The 22,437-nt window shown below is 42.1% G+C and overlaps 1 protein-coding gene across 1 annotated transcript in view; it reads right to left on the minus strand.

Annotated features, from left to right (window-relative positions):
- LOC101164279 (VPS10 domain-containing receptor SorCS3) overlaps positions 1–22,437 on the minus strand; it is a 262,968-nt gene that overhangs the window by 132,443 nt on the left and 108,088 nt on the right. The window contains exon 3 of the mRNA XM_023954909.1: positions 13,794–13,893. Within this exon, the coding sequence (XP_023810677.1) occupies positions 13,794–13,893 (100 nt within the window). The remainder of the gene's footprint in view (positions 1–13,793; positions 13,894–22,437) is intronic.

Here is a 22,437-nt window from a genome sequence, read left to right on the forward strand (position 1 = left end):
CCTTCAGATCTATAATGTGCCATCTCTAAAGGTCACCGTTTATTCCTTGGACAACATAACGGAGAAAAAGGTCTGTATTTTCTTTCCGAGTTGCAGCAGAGAAGAGATCATGATTCCCTCTTGGTTTGGCAGAGAGAATATTTCAAAGAGCGGCAGACGATTATATCTTTCAGTGAGCGATTAGGCACCCAGGCAACAGAAGGATGCGGGCAGCAATCGAGCAAACCTTCATCCATCTACAAGAAGGCAAATCGAAATAATTAGGCTTGAGATAAAGCGGAGGATTGGCCCAAAGGTAGACCTGGGGGGTCAGCCGGCGCCGGACAGGATGACAAAAACAAAGCAGAGAACAAACAATAAAAAAAATGTTTTCTGGGAATATACAGAGGAAATGATATCAGGAGCACATTAGTTAATTTATATTAATGACACAAAAAGCGATTCGCATCAGGAGAATAAAAAAACCGGAGGGGCAATTTCTGCCGCATCCTTGATGCTAAATTAGATTTTCTCTGCATGAAAACATTGGGAGGGGTGAGTCAGGAGGAGTATGATCTGTGCCTCGCTCTGACGTGGAAGCACCTTTCCACACAGCGTTCCTCCAACGTTATTAACTTCCATGAAAACATATTCAGGGTCAAAGCAGCAGTGAGGCCTTGGAGGAGCAAGGGGATGAACTTCAGGAGCTCCACAACCTCAACACATAAAACAGACATTCTTCCTGAAGTCTTTGGATTTAGTTTTTTTGAAAATCTGTCAGATCAGACCTGTCAGTAGAAACAAAATGACCAGAAATACAAGACATACCAGCTATGGCATTGATCTTATGTAAGCTTTTACACCCCAACATAACATGGAGAGCAAACATTGCTTCTCAAGAAAATTCAACAGTAAACAAACTGAAGTTTTAGCTTTTTGGTCATTATTATAAGAAGAAATAAGAAAAATTCTTTATTGCATAAACAACTTAGAGTAAAGCAGGTACCTTAACCCCAGTTAACCCTCGGTAAAGTTGGAAAGGTTTTCTAATGATCCAGGAATGGCTTCACATGATCAAATTGTTGCTTCAAGCAGCTTGAAGTGAAGCTTTGGTGTAATTTTATTAAAGAAGATCCATTTCAGTACCTTCTCTTCAGAGGGATTATCTGTTGCTTTGGCTTTCCCACGCTGTAAATTCAACTTCATTCAAAATTACCCTCACTGGCTCTGAGCAAGTAGGATTTGATTTACTTTATACCCATCCACTCAGCAATCTTCTCTTTAAAATTCCCCTAAATTTCACCGATCATCATCTGTTCCAACTCCACAGCAAGGTTCTAAACTCCAGGATTCATCCGATCCCACCTGCAGTAATGTCAGAGTGGTGCTACTCTCTAAACATCAAAGACTTTATTCCCTATCAAAGAGTGTTGTTGGACAATTTTAATCTATTTTACACTGTTTTTTATTTTAGTTTATTCAAGCAATTTTGAAACTTTTTAATAAGACAACATGAATGGAGAAATCAAACGTAAATCTTTTTTAAGTGCATGAAAAATACATATTACATAAAACTTTAATTTCAAAGCATGAAGGTAAACATTGCTTTTTACTAAATCATTAAATGCCTTTAAAACACATATTGGGAATGAAAAAGCAAAGATCCTGTGGTACTTTGAAATACAGACCAACAGGATGGTGATGGAGAACCTACCAGATATTGTGTTGGTGGATAAAGAAGAGGGAAGTCATTGTGGTGGATGTGCCATTACTAAGTGATGGAAACATAACGAAAAAGGAACACGAGAAACTGGAGAAATACCAAGGACTCAAAGAAAAACTGGAGAAAACATTGAAGGTGAAAATAATAGTGGTGCCTGTGGTTATCAGAGTTCTTGGGGCAGTAACCCCCAAACTGGAGAAGTAGCTGCAGATCCCTTGAAGACAACCTCTTCCCCATGACCAACAACTATGAGCTGTCTAAGGACAACAGAGATAAGATTGGTTTATTCCAGCCTTTTTCTGTTCTAGAATCTGCGATGAGAAAGCAGCTTAAAGATAAGAAATCAACTGTATAAAAAATAAATAAGTTCAAGATCACTGAGAATCTCCCTCGACCTGGACCTATTTATAGCCCAGAAATACAGAGCGGCAACTGGCCAATGACCTAAAGAGAGCTGACACTACAGTAACAAAGGTTACTAGCAACACTATATGTGGTTGTTGGGTTGCTTAACGATAAACCCTCCATCCAAGATGAAACACAAAGGGTTAAAGATGAACTGTAAGTAGGAATGAATCAAAAAGGTAACAGGAGCCAATAGTCTTCAGAGCTCTTAAGAGGCTTTACATTTATTGAGAGTTGAAACTATTTCATGCTCTGACTTGTTACCTGGAACCTGACACCTCTGTAGGAGTTGCACGCATATCCCACCAGGCAGAGACCCCTGTGAAGATCCAGGACACACTAAAGAGACTATGTCTCTTCGCTGGCCTGGGAACACCTTGGGATTTCCCCTCAGAGGAGCTTTAGGATATGGCTGTGACGAAGAAAGTCTGGGTCACTTTGCTTAGACTGCTGCCATCCCAACCGAGTCCCAGATAAGCAGAATAGAATGGATGGATGGATGGATGGATGGATGGATGGATGGATGGATGGATGGATGGATGGATGGATGGATGGATGGATGGTTAAAAAGTGATTTCTAGGCCAATATAAAGATTTTATTATTCACATTTTAGCTCAAATTGAGAAAGAAATCACTTTAAAGATTTGTTAAACCAAAATAAATGTTTTCCTATTTTTTTTTTCATTTGTACTAGTGAAAACAGAAATCAGAAACAGCCTCAGGTCATTTCATTCTTCCTATGAAAGATCAGGGTCAGGCTTGAAGACCTGAAGGGAAAATTCAGAAAGCGCCAAGAGCTTCAAGCTAACAATGAACCTATTAAAAACATCTTTAAACTTCAATTTTCTGAATAAAACAGTTATTCAAACATATTCTGCATGGCACATTCACCCAAATTGCAGTCTTAAGTTATAAAAAAAACCTTTTTGATTGTTATAACGGTGATTCTCTGGTGGCCTGTCCTCATCTGAATACTTCCCAATGTCATTAAATTTGATCATAAAAACATTATGATTCTGACATTGGTTTGGAAACATCCTAGAATATCCACATACAATGAAATATAGTTAAATTAATAAACTTCATGATGTTCCTTACGTGTAATCATAGTGCAACAACAGAAGAATGCACAATATATATTATATTATTATTGCAGCTTTTTTAATTATACATTCACCTGACACATTTTTAGGTACACCTTGCTAGATCCTGGTTGGACCCCCTTTTGCCTTCAGAACAGTCTTAATCCTCGGTGGTACAGATTTAACAAGGTACTAGAAACATTTCTCAGAGAGTTTGGGCCATACTGACACGATAGTATCACGCAGTTGCTGCAGTTTTGTAGGGTGCACATCCATGATGCCAATCTCTCATTCCACCACACCCCAAAGGGTCTCTATTAGGATCGGATCTGGTGACTGTGGAGGATATTGAGTACAGAGAACTCATTGTCCTGTTCAAGAAACCAGTCTGAGATTATTTCAGTTTTATGACATGGTGCCTTATTCTACTGGATGTAGCCATCAGACGATGATCCACTGTGGTCATAAAGGGATGGAGATGGTCAGCAACAATACTCAGGTAGGCTGTGGGATTCTAAAGATGCTTGATTGGTACTGAGGGGCCCAAAGTGTGTCAAGAAAATCATTATTTTCTCTTTTTCTCACCATTCTCTGTGAACTCTAGAGATGGTTGTGGGTGAAAATACCAGTAGATCAGAAGTTTGTGGAATACTCAGACCAGCACATCTGGCACCAACAATGACCAAGATCAAAGTCACTTCAGTCACCTTTCTTCCCCTTTTGTCACGGTGCCTGTGTCAGCCACCTCCCCCTCCCTGCACTCCTGCTCCTGCTCGGCTGATTGGAACCAGCTGTCCTGCATCTCCTCATCTCCTGCCTGCCTTCATAAGGGTTCTCCTCTCCAGTATCCAGCGCCAGTTTGTTATACGCACTCCGGTGCTTAAGCCTGGCCTTTTAGTCTATGTTGACCAAGTCAAGTTTCCGTGCTCACCTCGTTCTCTGTTCATCTCCAGGTTCCTCATCCATTGGTCACCCTGGTTCCTCGTCCAGAGCTATTCTCCATTCCTCACCTCAAGCTGGTCACGCCATCCTCTCGCCTCGTCACGCCGTCCTCGACGTCACGCTTCTCTCCAAGGTGGTCCCGCCGTCCTCGGCGTCCACACCTCGCCTCACCTTGCCTTGCTTCACGGTCCCTTAGGTTGCGCTCCACAGCAAGCAGGTCCGGCCGTCCTCGGCTCCCACGCCACGCACCTCCGGAGCCCGGTGCCACCGCGCTCCTAGAAACTCTTTTCCCTTGGAGCAATAAACTCTGTCACTAACTATCTGGAGTCTGAAGTTCTTTCTGTGTTCCAGCATCTGGGTCTGCCATGCCTACGACAACCCTGACAGAACAAACTGGCCAAAACCCAGACCCAGCTGACCCAGAAGGACTTCGCCTCGCCGTCACGCAGCAAGGACTAGCGCTCGGACGGCAGGCTGAATTTCTCAATCAGCTGGCTTCGGCCCAGCAGGATTTATTCCACCGTTTGGACGGCATTTCACAGGCTTTGTTGGAACTGACTGGACAGCAATCGGCTCCTATTATGTCCTGCCCCATGCCTCCCTCTGCTGGGGGTTCTGGTCATTACGCCGACACCGGGGCTCAGGAGAACTTCCGGCTACAGCCCGAACCATTCCTAGGTGACATTGAATCCTGCAGAGGTTTTCTTTTACAATGTCAATTGATCTTTCAGCAGGCCCCGCGGTACTACCATGCTGACCACTGCAAGATTTCCCTCGTTAACTCCCTCCAAGGTAAAGCCCTTCAATGGGCTCAAGCTTATTTATCCTCAAACCCTGTTTCCCAAGTGCCATTTGTACGTTTTATCAGGGAGTTTTGTTTGGTCTTCGATCAACCCCGTAAGTCTGAGGAAGCCGCCTGCTGGGACTGAGACAACGCGGACGGGCTGTCAGTGAACATCTAATTGACTTCCGCATCCTGTGGACGTCTGGCCAGATGTTGCTCTTAAGGGGGTATTCTATCAGTCTCTAAATGAAGAAATCAAGGACCACTTATGTTCACAGCCCGAAGCAGAGACATTTGAGGAGCTCTTCACAGCCGCTCTTCGGTCTGACGTACGGCTACGGGAACGCCAGCTGGAATGTTCGCGTCAGGAGGGAGAAAACACCATTAACCATGTTCCTAAAACCACCAGGTCAAAACCACCTCCTCCAATGCTCAGAGCGACTGTCCATCATGGCTCTGGAGAACCTTTGCGGGTCGGCCACTCAAAGCTTACTCCGGAGGAGCGTCGCCGACGAAGGGAGGAAGGTAGCTGTTTTTATTGTGGTCAATCTGGTCATCACATTCATCAGTGTCCTGTCCGTTTAAACTCCGAAACCCCCCGCTAGGAGACAGGCCGCGGGAGGGTTTTTTGTCCAAGACTCAGGAAAATAACTTCCTCTATGTTCCTGTCAGGCTATGTCACCAGTCTCAGGCTCATGAATGTCAGGCTCTCATCGATTCTGGAGCCGAACAAAGTTTTATTGACTCTTTTCTAGTTTCCAAGCTCGGTCTTCCCGTCGAACCTCTGGAACACCCGGTCAAAGCTGCTGGGTTAGGTGGACAATTACTTACACGCATCACTCATCGTACCCAGCCAGATCAACTCATCACCTCCGGTAATCACCATGAACTCTTGCAATTTTACATCACCCAATCCCTCCAGTCTCCTGTTATTTTAGGTTTCCCCTGGTTACGAAGTCATAATCCTCAATTCGACTGGGCCAACCACCACATCACTTACTGGAGCGCCCACTGTATGGCTAATTGTCTCCGTTCCGCCATTCCCTCTGTTCCCCCCCCCAGTCCGGATCCTGTTCCAGAGGAGATAGACCTCACCAAAGTACCCTCCTGTTATCATGACCTTAAGCCAGTGTTTAGTAAAATAAAAGCGGATGCTTTACCCCCTCACAGGCCCTACGACTGCTCCATCGAGCTTTTAAACGGGGCCACGCTCCCTAAGGGGCGCCTTTTCAATCTGTCCGGTCCTGAGAAACTCGCGATGGAAAAATATATTCATGAATCCCTTGCTTCGGGTCACATCCGTCCCTCCTCATCTCCTGTGGGCGCAGGTTTTTTCTTCGTTCAGAAGAAAGACAAGTCTCTGCGGCCCTGTATTGACTACCGGGAACTTAACCAGATCACCGTGAAGAATAAATATTCCCTGCCACTTATCAGTTCCGCTCTCGATTCTGTTCAGGACGCGTGTGTGTTTTCCAAATTGGACCTTCGTAACGCATACCACCTCGTTCGCATGCGTGAAGGGGACGAATGGAAAACTGCCTTCAACACCCCTCTAGGGCACTTCGAATATTTAGTGATTCCCTTTGGGCTCACTAATGCCCCCGCTGTATTTCAACACCTCGTCAATGACGTGCTCCGAGACTTTCTCAACAGGTTCGTGTTCGTTTATTTAGATGACATACTCATCTATTCACCCAATCTCGAGCAACACACTTCCCATGTGCGTCAGGTTCTGGAACGCCTCCTTGAGAATCAGCTGTTTATAAAAGCTGAGAAATGCGAGTTCCACGTTTCCACGGTATCATTTATGGGATTCATTATTGAAGCAGGAAACATCCGTCCAGACCCTGCTAAGGTTTCGGCAGTTTCTGACTGGGAACCTCCCGAAACACTGAAACAATTACAACGTTTTCTTGGGTTTGCTAACTTTTACCGCCGGTTCATCCGTAACTACAGTTCTCTCGCCGCGCCCCTCACCCAACTCACTTCCGTCAATAAACCTTTCATTTGGAGTACCGAGGCCCAAGATGCCTTCGATAAACTCAAGAAGATGTTTGTGTCCGCGCCTATTTTGATTCAACCTAATCCGCAACGACAATTCATTGTCGAGGTTGACGCCTCAGATACTGGGGTTGGGGCAGTCCTGTCCCAACGTGAAGACTCCACCGGTAAACTTAAGCCTTGCGCGTTCTTTTCGCGTAAGCTTTCCCCGGCGGAACGAAATTATGATGTAGGTAATCGCGAACTTCTAGCAATTAAACTCGCACTTGAGGAATGGCGGCATTGGCTAGAGGGTTCTGAACAACCCTTTATCGTATGGACCAACCATAAAAATCTTGCTTATTTGCGCACAGCCAAACGTCTTAACTCTCGCCAGGCCCGCTGGTGCCTCTTTTTTGACCAGTTCACCTTCACGATCACCTATAGACCAGGTAGCCGGAATGTCAAACCCAACGCCCTTTCTCGGGTTTTTAGCACCCACGACCACCAAGAAGCAGGTCCGATCATTCCCCCCACTTGCGTCATGGGAAACCTTATGTGGGACATTGAGACGCGGGTCCTGCAGGCGCAGGACGAGGAACCGGGTCATCCCGCTCCTCCCGCTAACCTATTTTTACGTTCCCGTCTCACTTCGATCTGATGTTCTGGTTTGGGGTCACTCATCCCGCGTTGCCTGCCATGGGGGTGTTCATAGAACGCTGAGTCTTCTCAAGCGTAAGTTTTTCTGGCCTACCATGGAACATGATTTTGGGGAGTTCGTTGCAGCTTGTACCACCTGTGCCAGGTCCAAATCCTCCAACGCATCCCCGGCCGGTCTGTTACATCCCTTGCCTATCGCCGAACGCCCTTGGTCACACCTAGCCTTGGATTTCGTCACTGGTCTGCCCCCGTCATTGGGCAACACGGTCATCCTCACTGTTATTGATCGCTTCTCCAAAGCCGCACAGTTCATTCCCCTGCCCAAACTCTCCTTCAGCCTCAGCTGAAATGGCTGAAGTTTTGGTACACCAGGTTTTTAGACATCACGGCATTCCCAAGGACATTGTGTCCGACCGGGGACCACAGTTTGTGTCCCAGGTCTGGCGGTCGTTTTGTTCTGCCCTAGGTGCCACGGTCAGCCTGACTTCGGGGTATCACCCACAGTCTAATGGTTAAGCAGAAAGGGCCAATCAGGAGCTTGAGGCCGCTCTCCGTTGTCTGGCCGCCCAAAATCCTGCTAGTTGGGCTACGTTTCTGGTCTGGGTCGAGTATGTGCACAATCATCCTTCCTCCGCCACGGGACTGTCCCCTTTCGAAGCTTCCCTTGGCTATTCACCTCCTCTGTTCCCTTCCCATGAGCTCAATATAGCAGTACCCTCTGTTCAGCACCATCTGCAGCGTGTCCAACGCATCTGGCGCCAGGCCAAAGCCGCCCTCCTGCGCACCCGGGAGAACAACTGCCGCTTGGCCAACCGTCGCAGGAGGTCGGGGCCTGATTACCAACCGGGGCAGAAGGTCTGGTTGTCTTCTCGGAACGTTCCCCTTCAGACGACCTCCCGCAAACTGGGACCCCAGTATATCGGACCCTACATCATCGAGAGGATTATTAACCCCTCCTGTGTCAAGCTACGGCTCCCGGCGGCTCTCAAGGTACACCCGTCCTTCCATGTTTCTCAGATTAAACCGTTCCTGGAGAGCCCTCTTTGCCCACCGTCCGCTTCCCAACCACCCGCCCGGGTCATCGAAGGCGCCCCTGCCTTCACCGTCAGTCAAGTTCTGGACATTCGCCGCCGGGGCCGTGGGGGGGGGGGTACTGTCACGGTGCCTGTGTCAGCCACCTCCCCCTCCCTGCACTCCTGCTCCTGCTCGGCTGATTGGAACCAGCTGTCCTGCATCTCCTCATCTCCTGCCTGCCTTCATAAGGGTTCTCCTCTCCAGTATCCAGCGCCAGTTTGTTATACGCACTCCGGTGCTTAAGCCTGGCCTTTTAGTCTATGTTAACCAAGTCAAGTTTCCGTGCTCACCTCGTTCTCTGTTCATCTCCAGGTTCCTCATCCATTGGTCACGCTGGTTCCTCGTCCAGAGCTATTCTCCATTCCTCACCTCAAGCTGGTCACGCCGTCCTCTCGCCTCGTCACGCCGTCCTCGACGTCACGCTTCTCTCCAAGGTGGTCCCGCTGTCCTCGGCGTCCACACCTCGTCTCACCTTGCCTCGCTTCACGGTCCCTGAGGTTGCGCTCCACAGCAAGCAGGTCCGGCTTTGAAGCTCTGAAGTTCTTTCTGGGTTCCAGCATCTGGGTCTGCCATGTCTACGACAACCCTGACACCTTTCCGATGCCTGGTTTGAACTGCTGCAGATCGTCTTGTCCATGTCTGTGTTCCTAAATGCTTGAGTTGCTGCCATGTGATTGGCTGTCACATGGCATGTGATTGGATGTGCGTTAACAAACAGTTGGATAGGTGTGCCTAATAAAGTGGCCGGTGAGTTACACACTGATACACAAGCAGAATGGTTTAGGGTGGAATACCTTATACTGGGGTAAAACAAAAAAAAAAGTAATCTTCCAAATCAAAACATTGTTTTTCTTTTGGTTTTGTTCTTTTTGTCCTTATTAAATGACCAACATACTAAATCTTAGTTTCTGATACCAGTGTTAGTCTGACCCTGAATGGACAATACATTAAATTCACTTGCAAATTTTTACCTTTTATTTTTCAGAGTCAAAAAGTTGGAAATGAATCCTTTGAGAGGAAACGCATTTCCTGCCTGATGTACAGACTGGTGTGTCTCCTGTAATGATTCACAGGGTTTCTATAAAGAGAGAGCTGTTCAAACGAAGTGTAAAATAGTGGAAAAAAACCTTCCCTTAAGGAATGATTTACTCACATAATTTAAAACAGTTTCTACTCAAAGAAGAGTGCTTTGCTTTTGCATGAAATTAAAATGGTGGCAGATGGTGAGAAATGGAATGCAAAGCATGCACAGAACAATTAACTACATTTGCAAAATGTCTGAAAAAATGAAAAAAGAAGTGATTCATGTCATCCGGAGACGAATTAAAGACGGCGGCAGATGGTTGTGAGTTAGAAACACTTATGTTTCTCTTTTATTTGTAGCCTGAAGTTCCTATAGTTCAACTGTAGCCACTTGAAGCATCCACTGGAGGATCTTTTTCTCCAAAGTTTGTACCATAAATGCACTTTCTCACAGTTTACATTTGGAAGTTTGTAAAAAAATAAAAATAAAAAGATCAATACTGCTAAAACGGGTGCTACAATCAGCTGCACTAAAGCTGTTTCTTGTTAATTATCATCAGCCATTACATTTCAATATAACAAAAGTCATGTGGCTATGTCTGTCAGTGTTGTCCCCATCTGCCATCCACAGCAGTGCCAGTTACTTAGCAGACTGCAATTACCTGCCCCAGTAATTGCAGGCCAGTGGTGCTAACACTAGAATCATTAGGTGCCTGGAGAGACTGGTCGTCAAGTACATCAAGGACGCTCTCCAACCCACTCTTGACCTTGACTAATACAACATATCTAACAGGTCAGTGGATGAGTGATTTTCCTTTGCCTTTCACATTTTACTGTTCCACCCAGAATAAAGAGGGGGGAGGCTGCAGACTGGTGCTCAACCTGTGCCTCCAACACAACATATGTCTAGAGCAGGGGTCGGGAACCTATGGCTCGCGAGCCATATATGGCTCTTTTGATGGTCACATGTGGCTCGCAGACAAATCTTTAATTATAGTTTTTTTTTTTTTTCATTAGACCAGTCCTTCTCGGGCGCGATGCGATGCCAGAGGCGCGCAGTTGTAGCAGTGCTTAGAGAGAGAAATCTGCGCCAGCGCTATCAGTTACTATTATCTATTATTTCACAGAGTTTGTACCAGCTGGAAACCTGTGAATTGATGTGCCTAAAACTACGCGCTCCCGTCTCTGAGAAAGAGCGCGCAGATGCGGGGACGGGATGTGTGAGGGAGAAAGCAGAGGGTGGGGCTGAGGTGTTGTGGGGACAGGCAGCAGGTGAATCGCGCAGGGATTGTAAAAACGTAAAACCCGCTTCCCGTCACTCACTGCAGCGTGTGAGTGTGTGTCTGGCTCCCCGTCTGCATGTGAGCAGTCTTTGTCACATCTACAGAACATTCAGACCTACGATGACGTTTAAAGTCTCAACGCCTGAACGAAGCAGAAACTCACCACGTATCAACCAGACTAGACCATCAGCAAAACTACCACGAGAAATACTCATCATTTATTAGCAACAGAATAACAATATTAAAAAGAATCCACAGACTTATTGTACTTTAAAAATGTTGAAATTAAATCAAATGCACACATTCACTTGTATATTTAGTTTTAAACAAATTGTCGCGGACTGAGTTGGATGGCTGTTGGGCCGCGTTAAAAGTTCTGGAGTTCATTGAACGCGTCAAGCAGAGCTCTGATTGGCCCTCAGTTCTGTCGCTCAGCCTGTTGTTAGGTAGTTTGGACCAATGGGGTTCAGCTATGGGCCGAATAAGGGAAATGGGAGGGCTGCAGCGGGAGCAGGGGAATATAAAGTTGGGAGAAGCGCTCTCGTGTCGGCGGGAGAGATTCAGGAGTTGCTGAATTAATTGAACGGCGTTTGTTGCGGTCTGCAGTAATCGGAATAAAGAACTTTAAAAGAGGTTAAGTCTCCGTGCCTCAGTGTGGGGAAGGGACACTACATTATTGTATGGCTCTTTCGAAATTACATTTCAAAATATGTGGCATTTATGGCTCTCTTGGCCAAAAAGGTTCCCGACCCCTGGTCTAGAGTGATGATCAGAATGCCAGTTTTGGTGATTTTTCTTTTTACAAATATGACTCTGCAGTTTTATTTAACTTTTTATCATTAAATCTGCAGCTGACTCAGTAGTGACGGCCATGACAGAAGACCCCGCAAGTACCGCCTCATATTTCTCTTTGTCCTCCAGATCCTCTGACCATTTTCACATCTCCTGTCAGCTTATTGAGCAGCATGTTAATTTGACACTGGCAGGTCTTGCGGTTCATTAACTTCTCTTTAAAAACTGCTGTAAAATCATTTGTAAATGTGTATCAGCTTTATTTGAGAGTACGTTCACACGAGGATAACTATGTGAACTCAGTTTAAACAGGTGGCATAGTTGGATAAATATCTCACCTTATTTTGGTTGACTTTTACGCAAGGTTAGCTTAGCTTACTGGCTAACAGTGTCTAGATTTATTTTAGTTATCTGTAGAACTTTTGAAATTCTGTTTTTAAGTCTTTTTGACCTACGCTTGTGGTACATTTTTGTTATTCATTTATTTTTGTACTCCATGCCATTTTGGCTTAAGTCCTTCCTGCTCCTGGGTTCCCTCTTGCCTACAATTGTTAACATATAAAGTAACAGTTTATTGATGAATTTTACAGCCACCAAACCTATACCTAATCACTGCTAGTGGAGACAAAAAGTGTATTTCAAGTAAAGAAACGCTGAGCAGTTGTTATCAGATTTATTTACTTAAAAGCAGTACTTTTTTTGCATTGACTATAATCTTTCCATTTGTAATTAGCTTCCCTTTGGGCTAATTGTAACATGTAACTTAATTACATTAATTACATTTAATATTTATTTCTTTATTTAATAAGAATCTCATTTTTGATAATAATTTTTCATAATAATTTTAGTAATATTTTTAATTATCTAATATAAATGTAATTTGTGATGTCCTTTATTGATGTTATATTATATAGATTATTTCTGAATGTCGTGTTGCTGCCACAGATAAATGAAATTTCCCTATTGTGGGATTAATAAAGTCATCTATCTATCTATCTAACAATTGTGACATGGTCAGCAACAATACTCAGGTAGGCTGTGGGATTCTAAAGATGCTTGATTGGTACTAAGGGGCCAAAAGTGTGCCAAGAAAATCAATATTTTCTCTTTTTCTCACCATTCTCTCTCTAACAGAATTTTGAGTATATCGGACAGATCTTCTTATCTTCTTGAAAAACTGTCAACAGCAATGTGTTTTATGTGTTTTCTTCTTTAAAGCTTAGGATTGCCATAAGACCTTTTGTTTATAATGAAGGAAAACCTATCTGCCTGTTGTTTGTGTCTTTGTAAGTCCATGTGGACTGGGAACCTTTGGTGCTTGACTATAAAATAAAAATAAAAATATGATGATGATGATGATGATGATGATGTAATCAATGTTGGGGTTTAAGTCTTGGATATGTGCATGGTCTGCTTTATTCTGGTCAAGCTCATCAACTCTGTTTCCTTTTCCAGTTTTGCAGACATCACTATAACTTTGGATAACTTTGACACCAATCAGTCATGGTCTTTTAGAAGATTCCTCTTGATAGGGAAATTCTTGTTCTTGGAAAAAAATTGTGAAAAGAGTAAAGCCTTGGTTTCAAAATCATACATTTTTGCACTTCCTATGCACTGAAGTATTTGTATTGGTATTTTAACATTTATTGATTTCAGTCCATTTGTCAATTTATTTTTTTTTTTCCTATTTTCAATGTGTGCACAATGCTGGTGATATTTGAGTCTTTCCCACTAGGATGAATACATTAATCTTATTTTTTTTATTTTTTATTTTTTATCTCATCTAAATACGACTGTTATAAACGGCTGAAGCCCATTAAGAACCATGTTAACAGAATTCTTTTCAGCAGGACTAGAAAAACAGATTCCATCACTGCGTTTCCCATGTCTTTTCACAGGCTGTTTGAAAGTATTTCTGCTAGTTTTTAATTCAGTTATTGGTGTGAAATCCTATGTTAAAAAAACCTCATTAGGACTCCAAGTAATGCTGGAAACAGTTGGCTGCTATTTGTATTAAAAAGTAAACAGTTGTGCATCCCAATCGCACAGTACAGGGAAAGCTCACCTTCCTCTTGTTGGATGGACAGACGTACAGGTAGCTGAGGACGGTCTTGAGCCCAAATTTGTCATTCATCTTCTCATATGTGGTGCCGTAGTCAGTGGATCTGAAATGAAAAAGCAGACATAAAAGAGAGTGAGAGGCGAAAACTGAACGGCTACAGGAAAGCCAGTGAAGGTTCCCTGCGAATCAAATGGCTAAATGAGCAGGCCGAGGATAACTGGGATATTGCTTGATTCGTGTCAAAAATAATTATTTAGCAGATCAAAAAGAATGCAATATCACACCCACAAGCGGGATAAAGGCAGTATTTACAGCTGCTTTCAGAAGTGAGACCTAACAACAGTTCACCAAATGCATAAAGTTTACAGCAGAAGTGAACACGTCCAAAAACTCCAGAGACCTGACACTGTTAATAATTGATTTTCTGCAGATGACTACTCTGAAATAAAATATTATTAGTGCCAAAACATGTGGATGTTCACAAGCATTGGTCTTTCATAATTTAGCAGTGGGAATGAGCCTGTTAACTGGCCTGGTCCCCCGGAAACTCCACACAAATCCATCATCAGTGGTAACAAGGAAATCTGCCTTCAAGTAGCACATTGCAGCGTCTGCAGGCGGCCTGCCTGCTCTCTCCTCTCTTTCCGCTCCATGGGAGCCGAGCCCGGCACAGAAGTCCTCCCCCACAGCTGTACTTTACATTATTTTAGGTAAAAAATGCTGTCTCTTCAGAAAACTGAAACTGTAACGACATGTTTCTCAATAAACGCTGCTGTCATTGAGGAGCATCGTTTTCATGTCACATTTCTGTGGAAGGAGGCGGTGACGGTTTTAATTTGGAGCGTGAGCTCCACTGGAACAAAATGGGTGATCTCATTCTCCTAAACCTTCTTCTTCCCATCAGGGTTTTTTTTTCTCATCTGCCTGAAAAAAGAATTTCTCTTATGGCTGTCATTTTACATTGTGACCTTTAAAAAAAGACTTAAATCCATTTTAGTGTAAACTTACGGACCCTTTAGGACAGAATAACAAACTGTGTTTTGAATTTTAAATAGAAAGTTTGCAACTTCTTTAGTTCTCCACAAACAAAAAAGATTGATATTTGTTTAAATATGAAAATGGAGATATGGAGGAAGCTGTTAAACCTAAAAAATCCCTCTTTTTATTTTGCTCCAGAACATACTAATAAGCTGCATATTTGCTCATTTGTGCCTTTGTTTACTTGTTTGTTCTTTTTTTGTAATTACAGTTTTTATAAATTTATTTGAAAAGACAACTATACAAACAAGTCTTAATCGCATGGGAATCATGGGAGTTGTATCATACAGTGTACCTGCAAAATATATATATATAAAAATTGTGTAAACCAGTAACAAAGCTTGAAAGAGAAGGGTACCATTAAAAAAATAGTAAAAACCTAGAAGAACAAGGTTTGGAAGAAGAATTGTTTGGTCATTTTTTTCACTATATTTCCACAGTTTGTACAACTGATTAAATTGACTTTAAAAAGTCACCAGGAAAGCCAGAGTGTCTTCATCACTTTCTTTAGTGGCTTTTTAGTGGCTAAATGTCAGCCATAAATCTACTATACCTGCTTATTTTGTTTTTTGAAAACAACAAAAAAAAAGAGGGGCATGGGCACGTTGGCTTTATACATGAAAAAAAGCTATAGTATATCTTCACTGTCAGATCAGTAAAATGCACAACAGACGAGCTAGTTACAGGTTGAAATTTGTCATAAATGCATTTATTTTGTGGCCTGACACTGCTACACATCTTTTCCAAGCAGATAACCTGTTCGACAACTGAATTAGACCATTAAAAAAAAAAAAAAAAAAAAAACTAAACAAAAATCTAAATTCCTCATAGGAAGTGAAAGAAGGCTTTCTTTTGGACAGTTTAAAGGACCCTGGGGGTTGAGAGCACTGCAGTGCCACTGAGCAACATTTTAATTTCCAATTTGTTTATTCCCAGCTTGCAGCTGAGCAGGTGGGTGGCGGTGGCACTCCAGTTAATGGCTTTCAGCAATTCCATAAAGTATGGGTTATTAGCCGGACAGCAGATATGAAGTTATCTAAAAAAAACATGACAGACAGGAGAAACCTGATGGGTAAGAAACTTTTCTCTATTTCTTAGCTATAAAAATAATTGGCTGTTTATTAAAGAGCCCTGCAGTGAATATGACAGTGTGTTTGTTAATTCTCCATCATGTGGAGCATATTTGTTTAAATCTGGTTTGCATGGGAGCTCAGTCGATGAGGCTTGATGGTTTTAATTGGACAAACACAATTCAATGTTGCACGATTTCATTAAGATCCACTAAAAGTCTTTGTTGCTGGATCAGACTCTTCATCCAGTCAAGTGCAGCCTGACCTTGTCCCTGTAATCACATTAAGTCCTCAGGGAGCGACATGTTCAATTTGACCTGAGCCGTACTCTCAAGCATTCAGAGATGCAAAGAGGATTATCCCTATTTTGTACTTTGGTTCCTTTTCCACTAAAGCAGGGCTTAGCTCCCCAACTGTCTGTAAAAGAATGAGGCTCAGCGATGACATCTCGAGATCAGGGAGGGGTTCTCTTCAGAGGTCAAAAGTGCCTTTGATTCTCAGTTGTGTTAATGTTACACAACAAAATAAGTTGGAAATATTTGTTGCATGTTAAAAAAAAGTCATGTATCCTAAAACATTCATTTTTTTTTCTACAATGTAAAAAAATTTCTTAAGTAACAAAACAGTGATACTTAACCAAGATATGCAGTGAATTTCCATTAGACCTTATCTTTGGTTCAATTTCTATATGATTAAGCTTTTGTTTACATGTGGAAGTGAGTAGGAAACTACATCTCCAGATTTTGTGCTGAGGGCAGAATTGACAAGCTGATGGGTGTGGCATATGTTTTGGCTTCATCATTAACCTTACTGGAAAAGCTTTATGATTGTTCATCCATCAATAGGAAGCACTGTAGTAGACCCAAACAAGATCCATCAACTGGTCTGAGAATCCTTGTGTTCTCCTGAAGGAGTCCTGGGAACTTTGAGCATTAATTTCCCCTTTGGGTTCAACATCAGAACAGTTGGTGTTTTCTGGTTCTGGTGGAGGAGAGAACCGTCCAAAAGGGAACTCGAGAATTTCCTCTTTAAAGAAGATACCGTGGTGTTCTTAGGCCTCCAGACAGAAATACAATGTATCGCTTATATAGGTTTGATTCTTCCCACTCTTTTTCAAGCCATATGTCAAACTCTGTTTGGCATTAATAAGCATACTATTTACTCAATCTAATGTGACCTATGTGTTTATTGCATGCATTACAGCAAAAATCTTCATGATTATGAGTAGTTACACTGATAAGAGGACGACATCATCTCACACTACTTTTCTTTGTTTTTTGATCTATGTATTTCTTTATCTCTAAAATAAGTTTGATTTATCTGTTCGATTTTTTTATGTTTTTACAATTAATGCTTGAAATAAACCATTAAATCAAAATCAATCAAATCAGGTATGATATATAAGAGACAGTGTGTTTGAAGTTCTGCCAACTCCATTTATGATCTTATTTGTTGTTTCACACCTACACCTTATGGCCAAAGAGAAGGGTCAGAAACATGGAGTGACTGGCAAATTTAGATCGTCCTCTTCAAAAACAAGCAGACACAACTCACAAAGTCAATGTTTATTATATTAATACTATAAAGATTAAAGATTGTTGCACAGAAACTTTACGTGGAATGCTCCTCTCAAGAAAAGAAAGGAAGTCATTTTTAACTCTTTTTGATCTTACTTAGTTGGGAGCAAATGGACTGTCAACAAGTAAAGACTTAATGGGAAAATGATTCTTCTTACTCATTTTCCCTTCCTCAGTCCTTCCTGCTGCAGCCCCTGACGCCATGTTGTTCTGCGGCGTACCGTTGAATGACTGGACTCATTTAATCGGACGAATGGGATCACAATTAGTCATATTGGGAAGGTTGTGTGGGCAGCATTGCTTTTGTTGGTGTTTATGACATCCCTTTGTTCTCTGCACATAAACACATTGATTCATAATTAATGTTTTTTACTGCAAGTACATAAAGGACACCATCATTTGGAGCTTCAATGTCATCCGCATGATTTTTTAATGTATGAGACAAGCAGTGTGTTTACAGTGAGACCACTTTGAGTGAAAAAAGAAATGTTGACTTGTGTACTCGATGCAGTTAAATGCCCTAAATGTGACTTAAAATAACAAGTATCAATTATGCTAACATGAGTGGAACTTTATTTTAACAAATACATTATAAGAGATAAGTAAAGCCAAGTAAATCAAAGTACTCCAAAACAAAAGCTAAGGATAGTTTCCATTTGTTACGGCCGTGGCCGTTTTTGGTTTTGTTTTGTTCTGTTTGTTCTGTGTTTTGTGTATTATTTCTGTATCAGAGTGGGACTTGTGTTTTTTGTGTGTCTGTTTTCTGTCTGATTATTTTCAGGTGTGGTGCTTGAAGGTGTGGCCTTCAATTGGTCCAGAGCTGGAGGACGCTGCCTTAAGAGCACCACTTGGACCTCCACACCTTGAGAAGGGAGTTTGGCTGCAACCAGTCTCCATTGCAGCTTAACCCTCTTCTCCATTTTGTTTTTTGATATCACCTCTTGTTAAGTTGTGTGTTGCACTTTAGTGTTGTGTTTTAGTATTTTGTAGTTTTGTCCGTGCCCACTCTGTTTAGTCCTTTGGTTTATAATTTTGTTTAAGTGAAGCTGTAGGGGTGAACCGCCATTTTGTTTAGTACATGTTTTCTCCTGTTTTTGTTAGGTTAGGGAGGTTAATGTTTTGTCTTTGATTTCCCTTTTCTTTCTTTTGCAGGTATGATTACATGTTTCAGTTAGGTGGGGGTTTATTTGTTATTTTGGCCTGGGTTCACCCTGAAGCCTTTTTGCTTCACTTTTAGTTATTGGTGGTTTATTTATTTGTAAATAAATTTGTTATATTTTGTATGGTGACATTCATTTGGTGTGTTAATTTCACTTTAGTAGCCGAAACTTTACTTTTTTATGTTATAACACCTTTGTTTTGGTTTCCTTTTTCAAGCTTTTGGTTCTTGTAATCTTCCATTTTTAGGATTGTCATTCCTCCTGTCACTATCCCACCTGGTTTCATTCGCTAATTATCTACAGCTGCCTTGATTTGGGGCATCATCCTATGTGTATAAAAGTGTCTGGTTCTCATGCAGGTCATCTGTTTTGTCTCCATGTTTCTCTCATTTCTGAGGTTGTTCAGGTTTCTACCAGGAGCCTGTGGGACTCCAGAGAACCTGTTTGCTCTCACATACAGAAATACTGTTCCCTTCTGAAAGTATGTCGCTGATATCAGCACTTAGCTAAGTGTTTATTTTTGCTGCTCACAACAGTGAAGTTTACATGACAGGAATTTTAACTCTGTTGAATATGTAGACAATAACATAATGAGTTGTCTTAACGAGCAACGACACAGTTTAATGACACTTTGATTCATACCCTAATACTTTGGTTCAGTGGTTCAATATGTGTATTCTGCCAAAGAAAACATTTGAATTTTACTTTCTTTTTTTCCCATAAATTCTGTAGAGACAAATTAAACCAAAACATTCAGAGACATTCAGGTGCATTTTTCACACTGACTATATTGTAGAAAGTAATTTAACCGGAACAATGAAACTTACTGTAAACTTCAATGCATCAGATTTATATTATTATAAAACATGAGTATGATGAAAAAAGCACTTTATAAAACTTTATAGCAAAGAACATCCCTATACTTTTGGCCAACTATGATAGACTGTTCTGTTAGTGTTTTTTTCTGCTCAGATGTCCCACTTCTGCACACTGTCACATCTGGTGTAAAAAGGCCAGTAACAAAATGCATATTGTTAATAATGGCACATTCAGACATGGAGGACCAACCATGTGCTTCAGTTTTATCTTAAGTATTGTTGCATCCCTAGCAGTAACTGTACCTTATTGCTAACACTGACTTTGTAGTATGTTACACGATTAAAAAAATATAATGCATAACAGCGCAATTCTGTGTCTTAAGACGTAAAAGTGGTGTCACTTTGGTCAGACAAAGGCACTTTAAGGACCGCTTTTATATGGTGACTGTCAGATTAAACCCTCAAACTAAAATCCCTAGATCCACACACATAGTTTTGCTCATTACATTTTCAGCTACTGGTGTGCGTGCCTTATTAGAGGAGTCGAACCTACACTGTGCTTGCAGAGTTAAATAAATGAATTAGTCACCAACACAATCAGCTGATGCTTTAAGATTAGCAGGCAGAAAATTGGATTTGTTGTGGTGGAAACAGATGATAAAGGAGGCGACTAAAGGGTAACACGTCACTGATGCACTGGATGTTAACCAGAGGTGCATGCAGTCAAGAAACATTACATCATAAATTCTCATACCTAAATAGATAAATAGAAGAAAACTGAAAAATTAGATTTTATTTATTTTTTATTTGTAAATTTTGATGTGACTTGGTCGGTGTAGCTCAGGATCTGTGACGTCGTGTGACTTCTGCGCCACATTGAACTGCCTGAGGAGATGTTATCGTCTCCCAGCATTCCTTTCAGACTCCACTCCTCTGGAAGAAACACCACTTTCTCAGATGGAGCCCTATCGACTGAATGTTTGTGAGGTGAAGCTTGCTTGAGGAGCTGAACGACGCTACGAGAACATTAAATGTTTGGAGGGAAAAAAAAGGCAGACAGAAGCTGCATTGGGGATTATTTGTAAGGTTTTTGCCAGATGGCTGCCAGTAAAGCAGAACAATCCAGCATTGGTGTGCCGCGCTGTTGACCATGCTCTGGGGAGAAAGAAGAGGAAGAAAAAAAAGACTTCAAAGACTGAAAACTCAGAATAAATCATCTTAGTTTCTGGTACAAACAAAGCACGCCAGCCCCAAAGCATGCAGGGATTAAAGTTGCTGAAGTCTGCTGCAAGGCCGTGGCGGCAAAACAAAGGCTACCTATCTGACTTATCTCATTTAAACCTGACCGTTCTGTGCAAGCTTGCAGCTGAATGAAAGGTAATGCAATGAGTGAAGAGAAAAAAAGCCCTATCAATATTCATCAGGGTTGTGAAGATGAAAGCGTCACCGTGTGGTTATCAGAGTCGAGGCCAAGCTGCAACAACCCACTTGTTTGTCCTCGAAGACGTTGGCAAACAGAGAGGAAGGAAAAGGCTTTCGAAGCAGGCAGCCCGAAGTTAAATCCAGCCTCAGGACCCTGAGGTCTTGCTGACTGATGTGTCTGAAAAACTCCAAACTTTCTGGTTCATCAGCGCTGAGAAGCCGGAGGCAAAGACGCCTGAATGAGCTGCAGACGTTTCTACAGAAAATGTCTGAATGGTTGCGATGTTTTTATCATTTCCTTGTTGAGATGTTCAAACCTGCTCTGCTGCAATGACAGCCTCATAACAAAGAACCAAAACAAAACATGCTGGAAACAGGGGAACCAGGCGCTGCGTAGTTCCTTTGATTATATGCATCAAACTGAAAAACTAGGGGCTGGTGCGACTTATACTCCGGAGCGACTTATAGTCCGGAAAATACGGTAACAATACAATCATCAGTAATTGGTTGACAAATGTTTGTTCATAATGTCTGAGAAACATTAAGCTTAATTGCCCATCCCCGCCGCTGATGCCCTCATTTGACCTGCCCTCATTGGTTGAACAGCTGCTGCACGCCCCTCACTCTGCCAACTTGGTCAGAGCTACATGTAACAAATTCACAGAAAATACAAATTTTTCTAAATGGGGGATTTTCTTTTTTCGGTTTCATCTCCATAGCAACCATTTTTATTTTCCGGTTGCCCGGGGGAAACAAAAAGGTCTGTGTGGTTTTTAGAAGAATCTGCAATTACATTTTTGGATTTCCTTGGCAACTGAGGTTTTTTCCATGTCCAAATCCCAGATATGTTTGTAACATTTTGTTCAACTTGTGCAAGGAATTCATGTAATAAATTAAAATTCTTAAATATTTAAACAACAAAAAGCCACTTTTGTGACTTTGCCACGCTAACACCATTTATTTTTTTTTAAATGGTAACTTCTCAATGATAGTCAAGGAGTTAGACTGTGATGAATTGAAATTCCTAGGACTTTTATTTTGTAGAAGGTACTAAAGTTCTTTTTTTTCCCCTTTTTTTCTTCATTGCAAAATTCAAGATGGCGGGGTCTTCCCCAGGTCAAAGGTCAACAAAACTTCAGTTATGGTTATAGACTGGTGGCATATGTGTGAAATTTTGCAAAGATCGCTTGAACAATGGTGTGAAATGTTCACTCAGAAGTGCAGTAAGAAAGAAGAATTACAAAAAACAAAATGGTCCTTGCAGCCGAGGACTACTGTGGGTCATAACTCTGAGGAGCTTTTCAATGGATGACTTTGATTTATATAGATCAGGACCCAAATAAATGCTTTTGCATCTGTTTGCTTTTTATCACATGGTCACAGCATCCTGGTACAACTCCCTTGCAAAACCCTAGTCCCATTTAAATAAACGTGGCTCGGTGTGTGCAGTCCCTATGAACACGCCTCACAGTGTTTAGCGTAGCTCGACCTACTTTAAAAGACCTCATGATAACCAGAGATCTTGAGGGACAACCTGCGTCCTGAAACATTATCAAACACTC

Source organism: Oryzias latipes, chromosome 1 (genome assembly GCF_002234675.1).
Source record: "Oryzias latipes chromosome 1, ASM223467v1".
NCBI lineage: Eukaryota > Metazoa > Chordata > Actinopteri > Beloniformes > Adrianichthyidae > Oryzias > Oryzias latipes.